The sequence below is a fragment of the Lampetra fluviatilis genome, chromosome 34 (genome assembly GCF_964198595.1).
Source record: "Lampetra fluviatilis chromosome 34, kcLamFluv1.1, whole genome shotgun sequence".
NCBI lineage: Eukaryota > Metazoa > Chordata > Hyperoartia > Petromyzontiformes > Petromyzontidae > Lampetra > Lampetra fluviatilis.
This window is the reverse complement of record NC_136308.1, coordinates 3,318,971-3,340,488: the sequence shown is the minus strand read 5'-3', so window position 1 is coordinate 3,340,488 and position 21,518 is coordinate 3,318,971. Positions and strand designations below refer to the sequence as shown.

Here is a 21,518-nt window from a genome sequence, read left to right as displayed (position 1 = left end):
TAGGTTCGCAGGGTGTGGAGGGGTGGAGTGGGTGGGGTGGGGTGTTAGCGGGGTGGGGGGTCGCGTGGGGTGGTGGGGGAGGGGTGGTGGTGGAGGGGGGTGGTCTTGACAAAGTCTTCATCTCGACGGGAACTGGAGGATGCAAAAGACCGAGAGTGGCTCCATATCTCCTGAGCGGTGGGGGCGAAGAGACAAAGACCCCCCGTGTAGCCTTAACACACTGTAGGGGCAAGTGCTGTTAGCGAGTAGAACCTATGAAGGCCGGAACGGCACCACGCCCGGCCGCCTTTGTCTCCCCAGTGGCGACGCTGAAACGCCACACCAGGTACAGCACTCAATTTGAGGCTGAGTCGACCGAGGAGAGACCCATGACCGGTTCAGATAACCATTACCGGTGGTGACCATGAGCGGGAATCGAACTGGGGCGGACCGGGGTTCGAGGCGCAGTGTGCGAACCACTGCACGACCGCACCCCAGCCCAGGGAACGAAGACACACACACAACCATGTAAAACAATCAGCCAAGGAGACACGATGACATGAGCGAATCACGTACGAACAGAGGCTTTATTTCGTCTTTTCACTTGAAGAAATGTAACACCAACACTGACACATAGCACCAGTTAAACAATTTGCTTCGTTTGCACCTAAATATTAAACATTGTCAAAATGGAGCACCCTTAAATGTCAGGAGGCGGGCACGGGCTACAAGTCGTAGCTTTTTCTGCCCCAAGCCTGCCCGTAGGGAAATATGAAATGTCATTTATTAATTTTCACAAGTAAAAAGTGAATACAAACATTTTAAAAAAAGACTCTTCACATTAAAAAAAAACTGAAATAATCACAAATAAAATTAAAATTCAATTACAAATTAAATGCAGGTAAGATACAGCATTTGATTAAAATTAAACTGGAAGGGTAGTATTATATTACACGGGAAACGCATATCTATTAAGCTCAATTCAGGGCCCCATGTTTATTTATCACAGGAGCCCTTTTTGTATAATATAACAATTTTTACATTGGAGAGTCGGACGGAGACGTGGGCATGAAATCATACCACACCCTGCATTTAATTTGCATGCAAATGCACTCTTCGCTGACTTATAATTTATAGATGATGAGCTGGACGAGGCTTGACAATGAAATTACAAGCTCGACAATTGACGTCGAGACATTTGGCCACGAGGCTGCATTACGCCCTCAAAATAAGTGAGCCAACGGGGAGCCGCCTCTGGCAGGGATCACTGGCGGTGAATATCAAGATCTGGGCCCTCTCCCCTTCGCCGATTCCCTCTCGATCAGAGATCATTCTCCCCGCGATGTGAATTAAACCATCGGACACTCCGTTCTCGCGCTCTCCTCTTCATCTATCCTCCTGGTGTACCCACAAAACGGAGGTTCCTTCAGTCGATCGAGAAGAGAAAGACGATTGTTCCTGGGGACAAGCGCCGCGGAAATCCGGAGACTGCCCGGAGAAGATGCTCTTTACTATTTGCATTGCTAACCCAACGATGGCGATCATCATCATCATCATACAACTCCGACGCATTGAACGTCAATGTCGCAAGGGCGCGACGGGTGTCAAGGGATAAGACGACGGCTCTTGTCGCTTTTGCCAAGGATCGGTCTCCCAGGAAAAGGTAGAAGTTGGATTGACGACGCCGCTGGGACAACTCGCGATGACTGCCGAAGGCAGAGACCCCGTGGTGAGCGAAGTCCATCTCACGGCCAAGCCTCGGGTCGCGGGAGGTTAGAAACTAAAACAAGAATCCACCTCCCTCTGCTTTATTACCCCTATTTAGCTTTACTCTCGACTTGCTAGATCATGGCCAAGGGGCGGAGCTGTTTTTACATGCTTGCAGATCACCGATTGAATTGTGTTACAGTAACGTCGGCCCTCTCCTGTTGTCAAAAAACGTGAATAAAGTATATACATATTTATACATAGAGAGCGGCACTTGGTGAACAGGAAGAGATTTTCAGGCATTTGTACAAACCGAAAACCATTGCGGTGGATTTAACATCATATACTTGAGCGGACTGCGCCATTTAACCGAGCTGAGCTTTGGCTTGAAAGTACAGGGGTGGGGAACGTCTTGGCAGGGCCAGACCAAATTGTTTAGCGGGCCTTATACGGCCCGCGAAACAATTTGGTCTGGCCCTGCCAAGGCAACCGCAGGCAGGACTCGAAATTCAATAAATCTAGGAGCAAACCTGGAAAATAAGTTGTGAGTAGCAACATCATCAATACCAGCTAACATCACACGCCTCACCAAAGAGAAGCAGTTCCAGCCATTGCATTAGGGGTGAGTTAATTAAATGTTTGATCAAATATAACGGGATAATTTTTAAGTTGATAATTTTGTATGGCCCGCAAATGATGTTATAAATATCCAAATGGCCCTTGGTAGATAAAAGGTTCCCCGCCCCTGTTTAAAACAACGGAAGGCGACAGAGAGAGGGGACTCTCACTCAGTATTGTCCGCTGATCAGACTCAGGCAGCTAAGTGTCCTAATTATCATAATTTACGTTTCCACAGGAATATCAAATCAACCAGAACAGCATTGCGAGCGGCCTTCTGCCTCCCAAAGGGGGCAAGTGTTCACGTACGTTTTTGGGGGGGGGGGTGGGTTTAAACCAGCGTGCCCCACCGAGTGATTGAAGGCACTTCAAGGATGATTCACGCTTCAATAAACAGACAAGTACAATGCTTAAACCGAAGGAGTCTGTCACGAGAGCACCCTCCACGCACTGCGTTCCTGACGGGCGGGGTAGTAGTTTACAGCGTGCCCCTGTGCCTTTTGAGCTTATCGACGAGAAACAACCCCGTGGTTGGAGTCAATGGAGCGGAACCCCAATTTTGAATCGCGATAGGAATGCGCTTCTGCAGAAGAGACGGAGACATTGTCTGGAGAAAGATGAAAGCGCAGAATAAAAGCACACGTGGCTTCGAAAAAGGGGCAATTATGGGATTGTGATGTGAAAATCGCGGTGACATGGCCATGCGGTACAGTAGCACATTCGCCCCTTGCTCGTGGTTCGAACCCTGGGGCGGCCCTGGTTAATAATACTGCAGGCGTTTAACTAAACATACCCCCACCCCGTCTGTCACTCAGCACTGCCTTCTCCTGGCCACCTTGCAGCCAGTCCCATACCTGCAACGCCTAGCAAGCTGCCAGCCAGGCTTAAGCCCTCCCTGACTTCTACAAGGCCTCACAAGGACGGATAAATTAGCGCGACGTGGCCACAGTAATTCCTCGCTCAATTCATCTTCAGCATTTGCTTGAATTGAGACGTTGGTTTGTGAGGACAACAGAAACTACTTTGCCAATGTATGTTTGCCAAATTAGCGTTAGTAGCACACAGTGCATGAATAACAATTTAATACAGACTGAATGCGTTATGTAACGTGTGTCAATGATGAGGCACGGCAGCTTCTTGACGGGAAATACAACCAACGCACCGTTGTCCCTTCGTAACTTTAAGTGCAAAAACAAATGACTGCTATAACTTATCATAACAATACTAAATGCACACTATGAAAGTGATTAATAATAAAGACAAATTTATAATATTACATATCTAACGTCGATTAGAGATCTTCAAAACATTGTTTTTGAAAAATCCCAGCACCGTACATCGGCTAAATTATATTTGCAAAGACAGTCTTCACTTGTAACAGCTGAGCTATTTCGCTTTACACATTATTAACTTTCTTTGAAAAAACACATCTCACTATCGTTTTATTTTTATTTATTTTAAAAGTGCAGCTAATTAACTTTTTTTTTAACCAAAGACAACCCCACCATTTAATACACCAGAAATTCAGAAAATGCACATATCATCGATGACGAACAAAACAGTCGACTTGTGCAACATTTGCCTGAACGTGAGAACGGGATCCAACGAAAGTTGTTGTAACAACAACAGACCCCCCCCCCCCAACAAAACCACAAGCACTGCGCGGCACCAGAGGGAAGTCAATACCTAGTCCAGCTCTGCACCCATTCACTGCTACGCGCGTGTGATTGCACCTCGCAGGACCCACCGCTGAATGGACCTTCACGGACGGGCTTGGAAGGCACGGTGGCTGTTCTGTTTGGTTTTGCGTGGGCGGGGAGGTGTTTGCCTCTCTTTATTTAATTCCAATTCCTTCCATTGATTGCTTTACCGACACCCCATGCCCCCCTCCACACAATGTAAAACTATGCTGTCATTTAAACGCTGCTGTTCTTTGCTGCTGCTGCTGCTGCTGTGATATTGCATTGGCAGTGCTGCACAGAAGCGCGGATTGCGACAAAAAACGCAACACAATTCGCCAATAACACCGCGGTCCCCTAAAAGGTAAATACATCTACATGATGTTCTGAAACGTAGCCTCTTAGAGCTGTTATTTACCTCGTTCATTTCAGTTAGCGTTCATAAATGTGATGTACGACTTGTTAAGGCTAAACCAAAGTTAAAATACGAACAAATCTATTAACATTTCGCCACGTAACTGGCAGTAATACACACAGCGATGCAGTGGCCTTAATCACCCAATTGCCGGTGGCATTTATCAGAGTGCTACGGTGTTGTGTTTTAACCATTACAAAGCGGTGGATATTGCAGCAAGTGAAGTCCATGCATGAATCCCGCCCTCCACGTACGCAACGGCCTAAACTCAAACCCTGGACGAGTCATCACTGTGCGTTAATTAAAGCTGGTGTGCTTTCGCGACCAATGTTTACAATTCATAATTGATTGTCGAATGAGATTGCTTGAGCTAAATGTGTGTCGTACACCCTCCTCCACCCGACACAGGAAATGAATAAAAACGTTCACGTGGAACAAACGTGCCAATGTATTGCCGCTTCACCACATCGGTAGTGTTGGAGAGAAATCCACAGCATTCAACAATTTGGCATGACGTCTCGCCGGTAGTCGCAGCCAGTGTCATCGATCAGTTGCCACAATTCTTACGTGATCCGACCCAAAAATCGATTATGAATCGGCGGCGCGCATAACCGACGGGACAGGTGAGAGTTACAGTACGCATTCTTACAGTACGCTTGCGTTTACACTCGAGCAGAGAGCCAGGTCTGCCGCTCTCCCACTGACACTCGTGCAGAGAGCCACAACAGGGCTTGAGGCGGTTTCCTAGCGAGGCAATCTCTAACACCCAGACAAACAAACAAAGTCAAGTCGGCGCGGTGCGTTCAGCTACTCAAATCCGTGATGAACACAGCCGAGGTACGCAAGTCAACACGGGGTAACTTGTTTCTTCTCACGGATGTTGCACACACAATTGAATTGCCACCCCCTTTAACGAGACGAGGTTTCATTTTTGCCATTCATCGCGAAGAATTTGCGCCGTGGACCTTCAAGAGTTTGTGACAGATCGAGCGGCGCTCAGGACAGAGCGGTGTAACGGCTGCCTGCTGCACGTTCCCAGGCGCCGGCATTTGAACATTTGAAATGCAGAGCTGCCACTCACCAGTCATCGCGTCATCTCCCGGCCAACAAAGTTGCACTTCGCCGCAGTTGGATATTGCCCTCGTCTTAAATCGCGCAAGCCACATTAGATTCGAATGTTTTGACAAGCATGGCTTGATCGCGGTCAGTGATTTGGATTACGTTACCATACAATGTTTAAAAATAACAGAACATTTAAACAAATAAACGAGTGAATTCGGCCGGTCGCCCAGAATCAATGAAACCCGTCTGCTGTGTCACAAAGCCTCCCCCCCCTAAATGGGCTGCTTCAACTTCCCATTTACGACCGCTGCCTGTTCTCATAGCAAGCAATAACGCAGCACCATGGGGGGGAAAAATACCATATAGAAGTACTCTGTGTGAACAGAAAGTATTCCATAAGCTTGTGCTTGGCTGCGCTAATTAAAACCCACACATTTTTTTATGACAGGCAAAGTGACCATTCAATCCGAAGCCACTGATATTACCAATAAAGCATCACCAGCTCGGACACTGAACGGGTAATTTCGGCCATTCTGCGCAGTGGTTCTCTCGAAATCCAATGATGTGAGGCACAGCCTATTCGTGCAATTTCATCAACGTTGATTTCAGTCACAATGTGCGTGCGCCACATGTAATGGTAGATGCGGCAGCACTAAACCACCGTGTATGATTCACTCTAAAGGCTTTGTCATTGGTTATTGTAAAAAAAAATCCAACGCGGACGGAGATATCACGGATCACATCTGATTAAAATACGCTTCACGCTTTACGTCGCTCTGTGCCTCTCGATGCCTCTCGGTGGCCCTAGCATTGTGTCACCTGCAACCCCGCATTTAATAGTTTAACCCACAATTATGCAAATCAAAAAATTCAATTTGCGGTGTAAGGGTCTCTGTTTTTTTTTACATCTCGTGAAGTCGCAACTTTCTCTTGCCCCCCCCCCCCCCCCCAGGGCTCAACACAGCCAATCTTTCAGGTCAACTAATCTTCTCCATTCGCTGACAAATTGGATAAAGGACGTTTGCACACGTTTCGACGCTTTTCATGCGAGAAGAATGTAATTTTGACCTGCATCATCGGGCGATGTACAACATCGGTTGCACAGCTGATTCGAGTCTAATGTCCACTCTGCTAGTCATAAAAAATATATATAATAACATATATTTCAAACAATCCGGCTCGAGGAGTTTGTGTTAATACTTGGAACTGTAAACCGTAAACTGATACGCAGAATGTATGGTTTGACTGCTCAGCATCAACCATAACATTGGCACTTAGATATAAACCAGGTTTACACACACACACACAGACACACACACACATACACACACACACACCCACACACCCACACACACACCCACACACCCACACACATACACACACACCCACGGACACACACACACCCACACACACACACAAACACAGACACACACACACACACACAGACACACACACACAGACACACACACACCCACAGTGGCAAAGGAGACAGTATTTATGGATTTCCGAACAAAAATAAAAGGCAAAAAAGGGAACGTCCAATATATATACAGTATGATTGTTATTAATTTGAATGCCTGACATAAAAGGGTAGGAGAATTTGGTACCGTCTGCACACCCACAGTACAATTTGGGTGTTTTCAGCGGAATGAGAAACCAGGTTTGAAAAGAAGTAACATTCGGCAACAGCAGATCATGAAAAGCACTGTCTGGTGTTTAATTTAATACCTTACGGCTGGCCTCTGCTAACCTTCGTTGTAAACACAGTTATCTGAATACATACACACACACAAAAAATCGAGTAAAAGGCAATAGGTAGTGTTGGTGAAGAGCTACTGAAACGACTGAGTTAATTCAAATAAAACTCAGTGGATTTCTTCAGGAAAATAAAATAAAAACCCACGAGCCGTTGGCAGTTTCAAACGCTGACAAAACATCCACAGTATCTTGTTATAGCTTAATATCTGTTAATATGATGGTAAGAAGACACAACACTACACTAGCGTTATTTATTTGTATCAAGCACCCTACTTTCAATAAAAATGTGCCACATCCACAATCTGAATATTGGTTAACTTGCCAAATGCAAAAAAAAGGCATGTTGCATTGATAGATAAATGAAATGTAAAGCAAGCAAAACTGACACACAAACAACAGTACAGCACCATTTGTTTGCAATCCAGGCCTTTGATCTTCACGTAGCAGCTGCACGATTGATAGACGCTCTAAGACCTTGCATGCTACGCATGTCTTATTGAATGTGAGTTCGCAATGGCTTGAAAAGTACAGGCCATTAAAATGTCTGCATAACGGAAGCATGACAAAAACGTTTTTTTTTTTTGCCACAATCGTATGAATGTTTAATATATATATAAAAAATATATCCCCTTTTGGTTGCGTAAGTTTTTTTTTTCAATTAGGAAAATGGCTCGCAAGCATTCGGAGCGTACTCCACCCCACATTGTGCTTGGCTTCGTTTGCATAAAAAAAAATCCGTTTTGTCAAATGCGAAGGCCCCACTTGGTTGGCTGGATTGTCCAGTTTGCTCGTAAAATTGTGCCACAAGCCTCGAGATTGGGCCAACACAGCCTGGCCGTGTCAATGTGGTAAATGAGTCTCGTAAAGAATAACTGGCAAAAGTGATAAAAAAAACCCCCAACTTGACGGAGAGAGACAGCCGCGTGCTTTTCGAGCATCAAGACGAGGCAATTTATCTGGCTTTGGTAAACAGCCCAAGTCTCAAACCGCGTGCGCACCTCCAATCGTTGCGTCAGATTCCTGCCCCCCCTACCGCCCCCGCTCAAAATTCTGAACAGAGACGTTTAATTATTAAATTATACCGAACAACAGCAGCCAACCTTACAAGGGAAGGCAATTAAATTTTACCTGTACAGATTAAAAAAACAAATAAAAGAGCACCGTATGAATACAAAGTCAAAATACGTCTGTGCGATAAGCGTTGGTATGTTACACTTGGGAGTATTTACACATGTACAGCTATAATTATTAATATTATATATATATATTTTTAAAGCTTACAATTGTTTCGTAAAAAAATATCAAAAGAAAATTACGACAACAAAACACATAAATAATTCAGCAAGAACCATTGCGTAGATTCACCAAAGGTCCCACTGTCGAGGTAGCATTGCTTCTGCAGGTGATTTTCTTTCCAGCTCAAGTTGCCACAGCTTCACTCCTGAAGACAACGAACAAAACAGAACAATCGGCCGCAGCTCATCGTTTGCGACTGATGCGGCCGGACCTCACAATACTCACCTTGCTCATTATAAAGACAAAGACACCCCCCTCTAGCCCCCCATTATGTACACATTTTTATTATTGTCTACCCAGTGCTGACATTTACGCGCCCTGAAACAATCGTTCTCAGGAGACAAATTATTTTGAAAAAAAAACGTTACGACATATTAAAAACATTCCTACAGAAGAGCAAGAAAAAGGAGGATATCAGAACTAAAGAGGACGAAACAAAGATCTAAACAAGAGGAGAAGAGAGGCAGAAGCGGGCGGGAGGCAGGAGCGGCGTTCCCCCTGCCAACTCGGAAGACAAGCGCTGTTTGTCGCCATTCATCTCGGTCGTTGGCTGGCAAGGCCCCACTCACCGTGGCCAGCAGTAGCAGGCCGGGCCGAGCGTCACGCTGCGACCCGTAGCCTGAGCCCCGTGCTGGAATGAGGGATGCACTTCCCACAGTAACCGCCACACCTGCCGTATATTTTCGTACCGTCCTGTCACAGGAGAGAGCGCGCAAACGGAGACAGCAAGAACCAGTGAGTACCTATCCGTCTGAAGACCCTTGCAAGAACACCACATTCAACAAAGACAAATATCTCTTCTATGGCCTTATCCTCTGTGTTAGAGAACAGGCTGCAAAAGGTGACATCACAGAACTACATCTGAGGTCCCTTCAAGAGACTGCTTTTTTATATATTTATACGCGCTCACTCGTGGATGCACTTTCTCACACACCGTGCTGCAAAGCAATGTTTGTGGGCTGGCAGTAAGACTGGCATTGTCAATTCTCAAGAGTTAGAATTCAGTTCCACAACCGGTACGACCTCAAAACACAGTGTGAAATCCGTACGGCACAACCGCGGAAAAAAGTGCATGGTAAAATTGACGAACAAAGAAAAAGATTCCCTGTGTAGCCTTAAAAGACTGTTGGGGCAAGTCCTGTTAGCCGTCATCTATTAGGGTCTGCATGGCACACGACGGGGAGGGTGGCCAACACCACGCCCGACCACCCTTGTCTACCCAGTGCTGCCATTTAAACGCTGAAATAGGTACCAATTTGAGGCTGAGTCTAGCAAGGGGGAGGTCTGGGACCAGTTCAGATATTCATCACTCGTTTTGTCAGTGGGGGAGAAATCGAACTTGGATGGCCAGGTTCGTAGCGCCAGTGCACTAACCACCGCACTCGCACTCCCCGCGCGCCACACGCACAGCGCACACAAACACCCAAACACACAGACCTGCGCACAGATCCGGTGGCAGAAGTCTCTACGTTCACCTCTGCGCAAGCCCCCCCCCCCCCATGTAGAGTGGGTGGCGTGGCCAGCACGGCACCCGGCTGCCTTCGTCCCCACCATCTCATGACGATGGCGGCAGCAGCGCGTGGCGGAAGCTCGAGAGGACGAATTCTCAAACACGCGGCCTTAGCCGGAACACCCCGCCCCCCACTACTGGGATGACGGAGCCCCGCGAAATCCTACACGCCACACGCCGCCTTGCTTGCTGCTGCCCGTGACGGTGGTCTGCGTGTCTGTGTCGCACGGGGGGGGGGGGGGTGCAGAGGCGGAGGAACTCGCCGGTGATCGGAGGACGTCGACGGTTGCGTAGTTTCCCTGCGACGCCCAGCGCGTCGCCTCCGACACCATGAGCCCCGTGCCCGACAGGTTGAGGCTGAAGCGGCCCTGCAACAAGAGTGACTTGCCATCGGCCGAGTGCTTGCGTAGCGAGCGGCGTACCGGGAATGGAGGCAGCAGGGACAATCGGGTCCTGTCACCTGGACAACTTTGTCTCCCCCAGTGCTCATGTCTAGACATTGCAGTAGGCACTCATGTAGAGCTCCGATGACCTTGGGGAGATTCAGGAGCGGGTTAGGCATTCGCGTTCGAAGTCTGCCGCGGCTGAGAATCGAACTCGGGTCTCCTGGGTCCGCAGGCGCAAGCGCGCGCCTCCAATTCAGCGCCACACACACATCGCGTACAAAAACCACTGCGCCACCGCTCCCTGTATACAACAACGACGCAGCGTAAGCGCGCGCGCTGTGTTCTCAGCCACCCGTCGGTCGGCCTGGACAACACCGGAGGCGAGCGTGCACGACGACTCCACGGGGTGCGCCGCCCCATTACCTGTGGGCAGCGGGCGGCGCTGTAGCAGTCCCCGGCCGTGGCAAAGGGCACGGGGCGTCCGTAAAGCGTCCGGGAGAACTGCAGATCGGTGGCTGTGGAAACACGGCAAGGGATGCGTGATCAGCCGGCGGTGGCCAACGGACGTTCCATTTACATCGTTGGCAGTATTCCCTCGTTGCTCGCGAGGGATACGTTCCGGAGACGCTCGTGAACGGCACATTTCACGGATAACGATATTGGCCTACGGAAGCCTATCGTTTCAAAGAATTGCCTTGAATAAATACATAAATAACACGTAAAAATTATCATAATCATACATCAGCTGTTATTATGAAGTGAGATCAGCTCGTGTGCATGTGCTAGGTAAGTTGTTGCAGTGTAGGGACGTGAGGGATCGGGAAGCCTGGGGAAGGCCTTGATTCAGCAGTGTAAAGATCAGCTGATGATAATAATGATGAAAGGTATTTAGGTTGCTTTGGCTCATGGGAAAAAGGAACACCCCCCCCCCCCCCACAATACCTCGTACGGTACACGCTGCACCAAAGTGCAAATCTGTGCGGATTAGCAATCTGATTTACGCACAACCGTCAACGTCCGAAAGCGCGACACGTGGCGTGATGGATCGACGCGGCGGTAGCGGCGGTGGTGGTGGTGGGGGAGGTTGAGCGGGCGACTTTGTTCCGCTCGTAGTCATCGTCGTCATCGTCGTCATCGTCATCGTCGTCGTCATCGTCGTCATCGTCGCGAGGGGACCGTTACGAACGCGGCGGGCGTACTGAGGATCTGCATGGTGCTGACGTCGAGGCGCACGCGGCTGAAGGCCGAGAAGCCGGCGGCCAGGTAGTCGTTGCGGCACGCGCAGTCCTCCCTGCGGCTGCCGTTGTAGGGGCACTCGTAGGGGTTGTGCAACCTGTGGGGGGGGGGGGGGGAGTGACGTGCCAGGAAGCGGCCGTTAGGGGGCCATCCATTGAGTTGGCAGGGGCCATGCAAGGAGTAGGTGCACAAAAATAAAAACTTGATCCCTCCCCCCCTCCCTGTACGCACGCATACTTTTTACACCCCCCCCCCCCCACCTGCGTACGTTCGCTTGATGCACCCCCCCCGCCCCGAATCCTATAGAACAGCCGAAATTTAATCCACGCAGAAACGATTAATAATATTAACGTGTTTAAGCATATTGTCCACCGCCAGCTGCATTAAATAATTAAAGTTGTGTACCTTGGCCACTTATTTTGCTGAGCCGCGTGATAGCTGCAGTCAGGTGGCAGACAAGTGACACCTCTCTCACAGTCTTACCTCTCTCACAGTCTTACCTCTCCCGTTAGTACTTGTCTGACAGCTGAAGAAACTGTGGCTTATTTAAAGGCCAATGTAGACAGATTGTTATTGAGCCTTCACCCCCCCCCCCCCGTTCCCTATGCGTACATTGTCAGTAGACCCCCCCCATATGCAAGCGTACGCATTTGGGTTAACCCTCCCTCCCCGCTCCATGCGTCAGTACTGAATGGATGGCCCCTTATTCGGTCGACCACCCCGATGACGATGACGCAGCGGTGCCACCGTACCAAGGGCCACAGGGGGGGCGGGCACGCGGGGGGGGGGGCATCTCGATGTGGGGTCGGAGGGGTTGGGAGGCGGGGGGGGGGCATCACCCGAATGTGTTGCCGGACTGTCTGAAACCAAGCAAGCAATCACGTGACCTCCCTTGCCAGTATCAAAATATAAGAATCGATTTTACCCTTTCTGGCAACGAAACAGGTGTGTTAAGACGTCAAAACTAGCACTGCTTGAGACTAGGCTCTAAAGATAGCTGTGTCTGGTGTGGCCCAATCAGTTTCAAAGATAACGCATATACTCGCAGAGCATGTTTTTTTTGTTGCATGTTCACCGCAAGTACGTGTGGTTAATGCAGACAGGATTCCTTGAAAAAGGTTTCTGTTTGGTGTTTTAACATCTTAACAACAACACCTGTTTCATTGCCAGAATGGGTTCAAACCTATTCTGAAACCAAGCAAGCAGTTTGGCGACTGGTGGCTCGCACAATTGGTGGGGGTAGTGCAACAGTAAGAGGGGAGAGTGGTGGGGGGCAGTCGGTGGGGGGCAGTCGGAGGGGGGGCAGAGGGAAACGGTGGCAGTCCCTAGCTATCGCCTTGCCCGCATTCTGCAGAGTGGCCTTGCAGAATGAGTAATGGTCCAATCTGTGTTTAGGAGGGCGGTTTTCAGTAGGGGACGGCTCGGCCCACTCAGGCCCATGCAGAAGGGACAAATGATATTTGTCAGCACTTTGCTGTACCGCCTTCTCCTGGCGATCAAGGGTATGGCATCTCGACGCGCACGGGGAAGGGAGTTTCACAACATCTGCGCGGTGATCTACCAACCCTCGCTGCCTCCACAGTGCTGGATTACAGGCAGCCACGTGTGTAGCCACCGCTGCTCGGCTGAATTTCAGCACACTGAACCTGGCCTCCTTAAGACGTGACCCAAAAAAAAGGAAAAACATCAAAGAGCTCGTATATTGCATTAAAAAAAACACATAAGAATAGCTTACACCCTTTCTGGCAATAAAACAGGTGTTAATTTGCTCAAACACCAAATGGAAACCTTTTGCAAGGAATCAAGTTCGCATTAACCACACGTACTTGTGGTGAACATGCAGACAAAACATGCTCTGATAATAGATGACATTGCCTTTGAAACTGATTTGAATACACCAGAGGCAGCTTTCTTTAGGGCCTTGTCTCTACCAGGGTCAGACCAGAGAGTGCTAAAAGGTGAACAGCACAAAGGAAATGCCACTATCAGGGCATTTATAGATCGGGGTGAGCAGCTACAAATATCAAAGTATGATAGTGGCAAAAACGGTTCCATCTTGTATATTGCGTTGTCATGATTCTGGGCCACAATTCAACGGTCTACAATGTTTCGCCTACATTCATTTTTTTTACCATCTAATTTTCATTGTTTGGCACACATTTCTATCGTTGTATTTACTCTGCTGACCTACGTGAAAAAAAAAAGCTTGTCATTTGCATCAGCTGTATAAAATCGATTCTCGTTTACACCATTCATGCATCACGAGCACGGAAATCAAATTTATATAAGTGAATTATGGCATCGTTACACAGCTACTTGACTTGATGCCCTGATTTGTCTGACTCCAGCTTAAAACGTCTTTAGTAAAGACTTAAAATTGACTTTCGAGTTCATAGCTGCAGCACTCTTGCAGACATCTTTGCAGTGTTGTATTGAAAGGTAGTCATAAAATATATTTAATTTCTCATTAACGAAGCTTCAAACTCACGGCAGGTGGCTTAGCGCACACGCACAGACAAAGTGTGTACCTCCCAAACCTGGAATCAATTACAGCTGTAATTGTGTCATTCGCAATGAAGTCCAATCATTATGTAATTGTAATTCCGGCTAACACTGCTGGCTGTAATTATAATCAATCCCAGGTCTGGTACCTACAAAACAAGATCTCGTTGTTTTTTTTGTGGTTAAGTCTTCATTTAATGGAGAAGGCACGGGCCACGCGGAGTTGACCGGGAATGGCCCCGCAGAAGGAACGAGTGGAGGCCGCACACGCAGCAACGCACCTGTATCCAAACACCTCCGAGTAGTTATCTGCCTCGCCGCTTGACAGCGTGATGTACTCCCTCGGACTGGCCGACTCCATGCCCCAGCAGTATATCTGAAGAAAAACAAAACCCAAGTCAATATGGCAATAGAGGAACGGCCAACCGGGGAGATGGAGCGATAAAACCAGGCCTGGTCCTGGGTGGATTATTGCATCGCAGGAGCATCAAAGGTGGCTTGGGACCCTCCATCAAGCAGTGAATAGACCATGGCTGATGATGATCGTGGCTTAAAAATCACAATGAAGTGCTTTCTCTTTTTCGCTTAGTATGGTTATACTTGCCTGGCACAAGCTTTTGATACGTCTTTAAAGTGAAATATTCCACCATAGTATGCAGAGAAAGATTCACTGCTGAGATTTTATACGTATTCTGTAACAGATGGATACACGGGAAATCAATACAATATCAGCAGACACGCCGGTTTGAGCTGATAAAACGGGCAAGTGCCTTAAAGTTGTCCCACGCACAGTGAATGGGGAGTGCAATTAGACCCAAGCTGCACGGAGTCCTTGCCGCCCCAGATGGTGAGCCGCGGATTACATTTCGTGGCCAGGTTCCCATCGCGACGGAATGCCTCGGTGATTTGCCCACGTCATTAGCGATGGATACGTCGGTGGGTTCTTGCAACAACAAAAAAATCTCACTAAAAAGGAACGCTCGCTTAAGATGACAACCGGTCCCCTCGGTATTCACGTACGCGCAGTGTTCAGGATTAATGAAGCGCGCAGACAAATTCAAGTTGTGCCGGTGTGTTGCCCGTCTTGCGACAAGGTAAATTGTGTACCTTCACGTCTCTGCCACCGATGCTAATGAGGTACTCCCCGTCATCCTTAGCCCCGTGCAGGATCTGTACGTGAGCACAGCTTGAAGCCTTCTCGCCTACACACAGACATAATGGTGAATTGTGTTAGCCGCCTGTGCCAGAGACACACATGCGACGCACACGCAAACACAACGGTTTAACACGCAGTAGGCTTTCACGACCAATATCAACCATAAGATATTTTTTTGGGTTAGATCGCGTAAATATATAAATGTGTCGTTAAAACCCGCCACCACCTGACACAGCCAACTAGTAAGGGTTGACACGTAAACAGAACATGCCAATTCGTTACTAGGACAGCACACCGGTGATTATGCAAGTTTTAATTACTGGAGAAACGTCGTACTCAGATTGAAAATGTTGTGGCTTAGCTCTCCAACACACCGATGTGCTGTACTATTGACGAATTGGCCACGTTCTGTTTACGTGACAACCCTTACTAGTTGGCTCTGTCGGGTGGTGGCGGGTTTTAACAACACATTTATATATTTACACGATCTAACCCAAAAAAAACTGCATTATGGACAAACACAACAGCTGCCACACTCCACTCTCACAGTGACATCGATGCAGCTCTTTTGCCAGGCTAGGTGAAAATTTGACACACGCACATATAGGATATGCACAATTTGCACAAGGTCAATCTCTACAGCCGTACGGAATGTTTGGGCAAACACTCTTAGTGAACACCTCTTTCAGGCCAACATTGCACGCGATGGGTGGTGTGAACAGCACCATACCCTTGCCCCCCGAGTGCTCATGTTTACGCACAGCATGAGGTACTCATTTAAGGTTGAGTTGACCTTAGCGGAGGCCACACTTGCCACTGATATTAACCTTGGCTTTGAATCAAGTTCAGGTCACCGGGTTCACGGTGCAGTGGATTAAATCAGTCACCACTTCCGCAAACAAGCACACGCAAAACGGGAAGTCATAATATCATTTTCCTGTCAGCTGGATTCACCCAACAGTTATAATCTCAACTTCCTTTACTTTTCCCAAAGTATCATTATATATACGTTATCTGGTGATACTGCGTTGGCAGTGGTTGCACAAATAACGGAGAAAAAAACCTCACATTTGTCAATAACACTGTGGCTTTAAAAGAAAACATATATATAATAGGTGACGTTTTGGGCAATGGCCCTTTCTTTGTCAATCGATATTATGAGTCACTTGAAGTTGCGAAGTTACCAACAACAAAACAATGTAGCACAATGCATATGGTGAGAATCCCATGATGATGAAATCATAGCACAGGACGCAGAAGCCGACGGTCACGACATTGAACAAAACCATTTGTTGTTCCCGAGGCGATGTAAGTGATGCATCAAAAGGATAACTTCTAAGCTGCGTTGTGCTTGCAATTCCATCAGGAAAAAACTTGTTGCTAATGTTTACGTTTCAAGTCCTTCCAAAATTCTATATTTGTCACATTTTCTTCATCTGAACTGGATAAATCGGGACGAAAGTTTGGAAATTCTAGGGGTGAAAATGTTCCGCCACAATTTTGTTTAACCTACGTCAAAAGTTATCCGTGCCTCAATCGGCATCAAGGCCACGGGCCCCAGCCAGTTGCGTCCAGTCACAGCGGGCCCCGCACCCTCTCTTGCCTCTTTACGTCAACAATTACTAATTGAATGACAGATGGACACATTACGTGTTTCATGATGTAGATGTACAAATGTGCCTCCTCCCCACCCCCCCCCCCACTACGGTACAGCGAGCTCCCTTCCCACGGTGGTAATCCACGGTTGCTGGCGGGGTCCCTGCCAACTTACAAGGCTGCCCGTGGCACTGCTGCCTTGTGGTGGGCCGAGATTCCGGGGGGCAGGCCTCGCTGGGACGCCCTTCGCCCGTCAGGCACCGCACCGGCCTCTCGGCCCAGCCGTCACCGCAAGACACCGAGCACTGTTGAAGAGGGGGGGGGGGCGTGGGGGGACATTGAGGGAATAAGGGGGCAGAGAGATCGGTGTGGGAGAGCACACAGCCCCCCAAGACGTCGCAGCTCGCCCACAGCGATGTTCACACGTACGAACGCCCCGCGCCTCTGATTAGCAGGGTTGGCACACGCACGGTGCGCAAGAAGTTCAACAAGCATGCATGAATTCTAGATTTGAAGCTTTCGTGACTGCAAGGATTCATACTCTTAGTTCTTTCGGTAAAGTCACGTAGGTAAAAAATGAAATTAAAATTAATAAAAATAAAACAATAAAATCACGACGTTTCAGAGGCAACACAATAGCACCTCCGGTTAGCTCGCGGTTGGCTACGGCTTCCCCCCCAGGCTCTCACCTGACTCCAGGCCCCGGTCCTCCACCGCACGGGCAGCGCCGCCTGTGGTGGCATCGGCGGCGGGGAGGAGCATTCGCGAATGTCGCACGGCCTCGTGCCGGGTGGCCGGGGGTGCGGGCAGGACGGGCGAGCATCCTGGCCCCCCACGATGGTGCCTTGGGGGGAGTGGGGGGCGCCCCCCACGGTGGCCGGGCGGGGCGGCTGGCTGTGGCTCCCGTAGCCGTAGGGGAAGTGTTCGCCGGTCGAGCCGTGAGTCTCGGAGCAGAACACGAGGCGTTGCTGGTAGCCTGGGCCGCACGACGCGGTGCACTGTAGGGGAGGGCCCAAGTGGGAGGACTTCTTCACAATTCTGGCAAATCGCCCCAATGAAGCTGGTTGTTGTGATTGACACAGAATTCAAATTGTAAATGTGGTGTGCGTTTACTCTCCGACACAAACCTGAGTAATTGGCTGTGTCGGGTGGTGGCGGGTTAACGACGCATTTATATTTACGCGATCTAACATGGAAAAAAACCTCCATTATGGATAATATTGGTCGCAAAAGCCTACGTGTTAAACTAACTGTTTAACTATTTTTTTTATTTTACTAGGTCAGGGCCCACTGAGCTATGTGGCTCTTTGTTCAGAAGTGACCTGGCCATCACAAATGATAGCTCAAACGAAGTGGCTTATCGCGTGGAGATTTTTCGCAGCCAAATACTTTAAATGCATGGCGTTGATTCCAAATGTGTAGGGAAAAAGCAGAGGACCCAGTTAAAATTCCACGCAACCACGGGGAGAACATGCAAACTCCAAATATACAGGCATTAGGGCCAGAATCGAACGGACGACATCCTGTAAACTAGACGAGGGAGTTAACATCTCACCACCATGGTGATGCATTGGTGTTCGGTGAATTATTAGTGTATGATTTGAGTGAATATGCAACAGTACTCGATAAATACGTGATCGAAGAGTGGGGGAGTGGTTTTTTTCATATTCCGTGAATGAACGGTGATCGTTTCTAATTGAGTGAATAAACATTGGGAGTTTATGACTTCAGAGAATAACATAGTGGAATTTTGATTTAAAGCTTTCGTGACTGCAGAGATTCATATGCTTCGTTCTTTCAGTAAAGTCACGTAGAAGGGAAATAATAAAAACAAAACAATAAAATTCTCACGACGTTTCGATTGAAACACAAGAAATCATAATCAGGTATGAAACCCAAAGCAAGACAATTTTCGATTTAAAATGTTCTTGCTATGGTTTTCTTGCTGTGGTTTGCAGTCACGAAAGCTTCAAATCTAGAACAAATTCTGTTAGCGAGCACCTACGAAGGCCGGCACCGCACAGGAGGGGTGGGTGGCCAGCACCACGCCAGGCCGCCTTTGTCTCCCTAGTTGAGATGTTTCCTGCACGAGTTACTTATTTTGAGGCTGAGTCGACCTAGAGGAGGCCCAGGATCGGTTCAGATAATCGTCGCTGGTATTGGCCGTGAGCGTGGAATCGAATTCGGGTCGCCGGGTTCATAGCACAGCGCACTAACCGCTAACAGCCAAGCACCCACACACACACATGCTGTGAGAGGTCACAGGGAAAGGGAGCCCGCTCGCTAATTAGCCAGTTAGCCAGTCAGCTCGCCAACTGGCGGCGGTGCGTGCAGAGCGACGCGGTGCGTGCAGAGCGACGCGGTGCGTGCAGAGCGACGCGGTGCGTGCAGAGCGACGCGACGCGTACCGCGCTCCAGTCGCCCGTGACCCAGATGAAGTCGCACGCGGCGGACGAGCAGCGCTCGTGGGCGGGAGGCCTCGCGTCGGCGCGGCACATCTCGTCCCGCACGGGCGCCTTGCCGCCCTCGGCGCAGACCACGTGGCGCGCGCGCACGCCCTCGCCGCACGTGCGGCTACACTGCAGCCGCACACACAGAGACAGACGGAGGGAGGTCCCCCCCCGCCGCGCGTAGCCTTCAAGCGGACCGTCGGGGGCAAGCGACGTTGGCGAGCGACCTACGATGGGTGGCACGGTGCCCATCAGTTGGTCGCTTCTGAAGAAAGAGCTGTATCGCGCCGTGGGCCTTCGCTGGTAAAAAAAATACACAAACAAAAGGGTGTATAGTGCGTTACAGCATCTGGCAATCCGGCGGCATTTGATCAGCAAGCGTCGCGATGCTGATGGAGACCCAAGAGGTGAAAACCAGTCCAGGGTTTACTGGATCATATTGGTCAGGAAAGACCCATAAAAGCTGATGAATTAATCACGAAATTATGATTTTTTTTTATATGCAGAGAGATAAATATCTTCATTTCTATAATTTATCAATCAATCAGTGAATTGGTCAATCACCCTATCAGCCATGCATTGAGTGATTTAATACGAATATTAACTAGCACGAGTCTGTCAGTCATTTAGTCAAGAAGTTAATTAGTTAACCAATAAATAAGTCGGTCAAATCGGTGAGTTAACCAAGTCATCTTTTAGTGGAGAAATACGTGAATTGGTAACTTACCAACAACAACAAAAACTCAAGTGAATCAGTGATATAATCAGTTAGACAGTGAACTACATTAATCAATCAATGAGGTAATTAATCAGCTATTCATTACCTTCATTAAAATATACCGGTGAGAATTCGACTGGGATGGAATACGTCACGTGGTGGAACCTTTGGAATTATATGAAGACAAACCTCTAACACAATGTTAATTACAAGAGCAAACATTTATATCAGGATTGTAATAACATTTCCACCAAGCAAATGAGGTCAAAATGATAGATAACACAATGACTAATTGTTACTAAAGTGATCAAATTTAATCAGCGAGCATAATATCATAACAACCATTCTGGCAAAAAAGAAGACCAGTATGGTAATTAGTGACTTGCACTAATTCGCCATCACTCTAAAGCACAGTGTTAAATTATGGAATGCATTTGATCAGCAGGTAGGAGAACATTGAGATCAGGAACCTCACTTTGAAGGCAGACGTGGATTTAGATGTGCGGCAAAAAATATCGCATTCCAACCGCGTTAAGCAATGCAGCAACAGCCGTCGTGTAATTAAAATTAGATTTTGTTTTGAATCATTAGACATTCATTGTGCACGCACGAGAACACGGCGTACAAACCCTAGCGTAGAAACCCCAGCGTAGAAACCCCAGCGTAGAAACCCCAGCGTAGAAACCCCAGCGTAGAAACCCCAGCGTAGAAACTCCAGCGTAGAAACCCCAGCGTAGAAACCCCAGCGTAGAAACCCCAGCGTAGAAACCCCAGCGTAGAAACCCCAGCGTAGAAACCCCAGAGTAGAAACCCCAGCGTAGAAACCCCAGCATAGAAACCCCAGCGTAGAAACCCCAGCGTAGAAACCCCAGCATAGAAACCCCAGCGTAGAAACCCCAGCGTAGAAACCCCAGAGTAGAAACCCCAGCGTAGAAACCCCAGCGTAGAAACCCCAGAGTAGAAACCCCAGCGTAGAAACCCCAGCGTAGAAACCCCAGCGTAGAAACCCCAGCGTAGAAACCCCAGAGTAGAAACCCCAGAGTAGAAACCCTAGCGTAGAAACCCCAGCGTAGAAACCCCAGCGTAGAAACCCCAGCGTAGAAACCCCAGCGTAGAAACCCCAGAGTAGAAACCCCAGCGTAGAAACCCCAGCGTAGAAACCCCAGCGTAGAAACCCCAGCGTAGAAACCCCAGAGTAGAAACCCCAGCGTAGAAACCCCAGCGTAGAAACCCCAGCGTAGAAACCCCAGCGTAGAAACCCCAGCGTAGAAACCCCAGCGTAGAAACCCCAGCGTAGAAACCCCAGAGTAGAAACCCCAGCGTAGAAACCCCAGAGTAGAAACCCCAGAGTAGAAACCCCAGCGTAGAAACCCCAGCGTAGAAACCCCAGCGTAGAAACCCCAGCGTAGAAACCCCAGTGTAGAAACCCCAGCGTAGAAACCCCAGAGTA

The 21,518-nt window shown here is 48.5% G+C and overlaps 1 protein-coding gene across 2 annotated transcripts in view; it reads right to left on the bottom strand.

Annotated features, from left to right (window-relative positions):
• Window positions 1–539: 539 nt before the first annotated feature.
• The window catches only part of LOC144944286 (A disintegrin and metalloproteinase with thrombospondin motifs 9-like), a 176,465-nt gene continuing 155,486 nt past the window's right edge, over window positions 540–21,518 (bottom strand). For both annotated transcript variants that reach the window (XM_078872311.1, XM_078872312.1), the window contains 10 exons: window positions 19,309–19,479; window positions 17,590–17,898; window positions 17,076–17,205; window positions 15,256–15,350; window positions 14,430–14,524; window positions 11,610–11,743; window positions 10,834–10,925; window positions 10,288–10,392; window positions 9,084–9,207; window positions 540–8,659 (listed from right to left, as the gene is read on the bottom strand). In XM_078872311.1, the coding sequence (XP_078728437.1) occupies window positions 9,115–9,207; window positions 10,288–10,392; window positions 10,834–10,925; window positions 11,610–11,743; window positions 14,430–14,524; window positions 15,256–15,350; window positions 17,076–17,205; window positions 17,590–17,898; window positions 19,309–19,479 (1,224 nt within the window). In that variant the 3' untranslated portion in view covers window positions 540–8,659; window positions 9,084–9,114. The remainder of the gene's footprint in view (window positions 8,660–9,083; window positions 9,208–10,287; window positions 10,393–10,833; window positions 10,926–11,609; window positions 11,744–14,429; window positions 14,525–15,255; window positions 15,351–17,075; window positions 17,206–17,589; window positions 17,899–19,308; window positions 19,480–21,518) is intronic.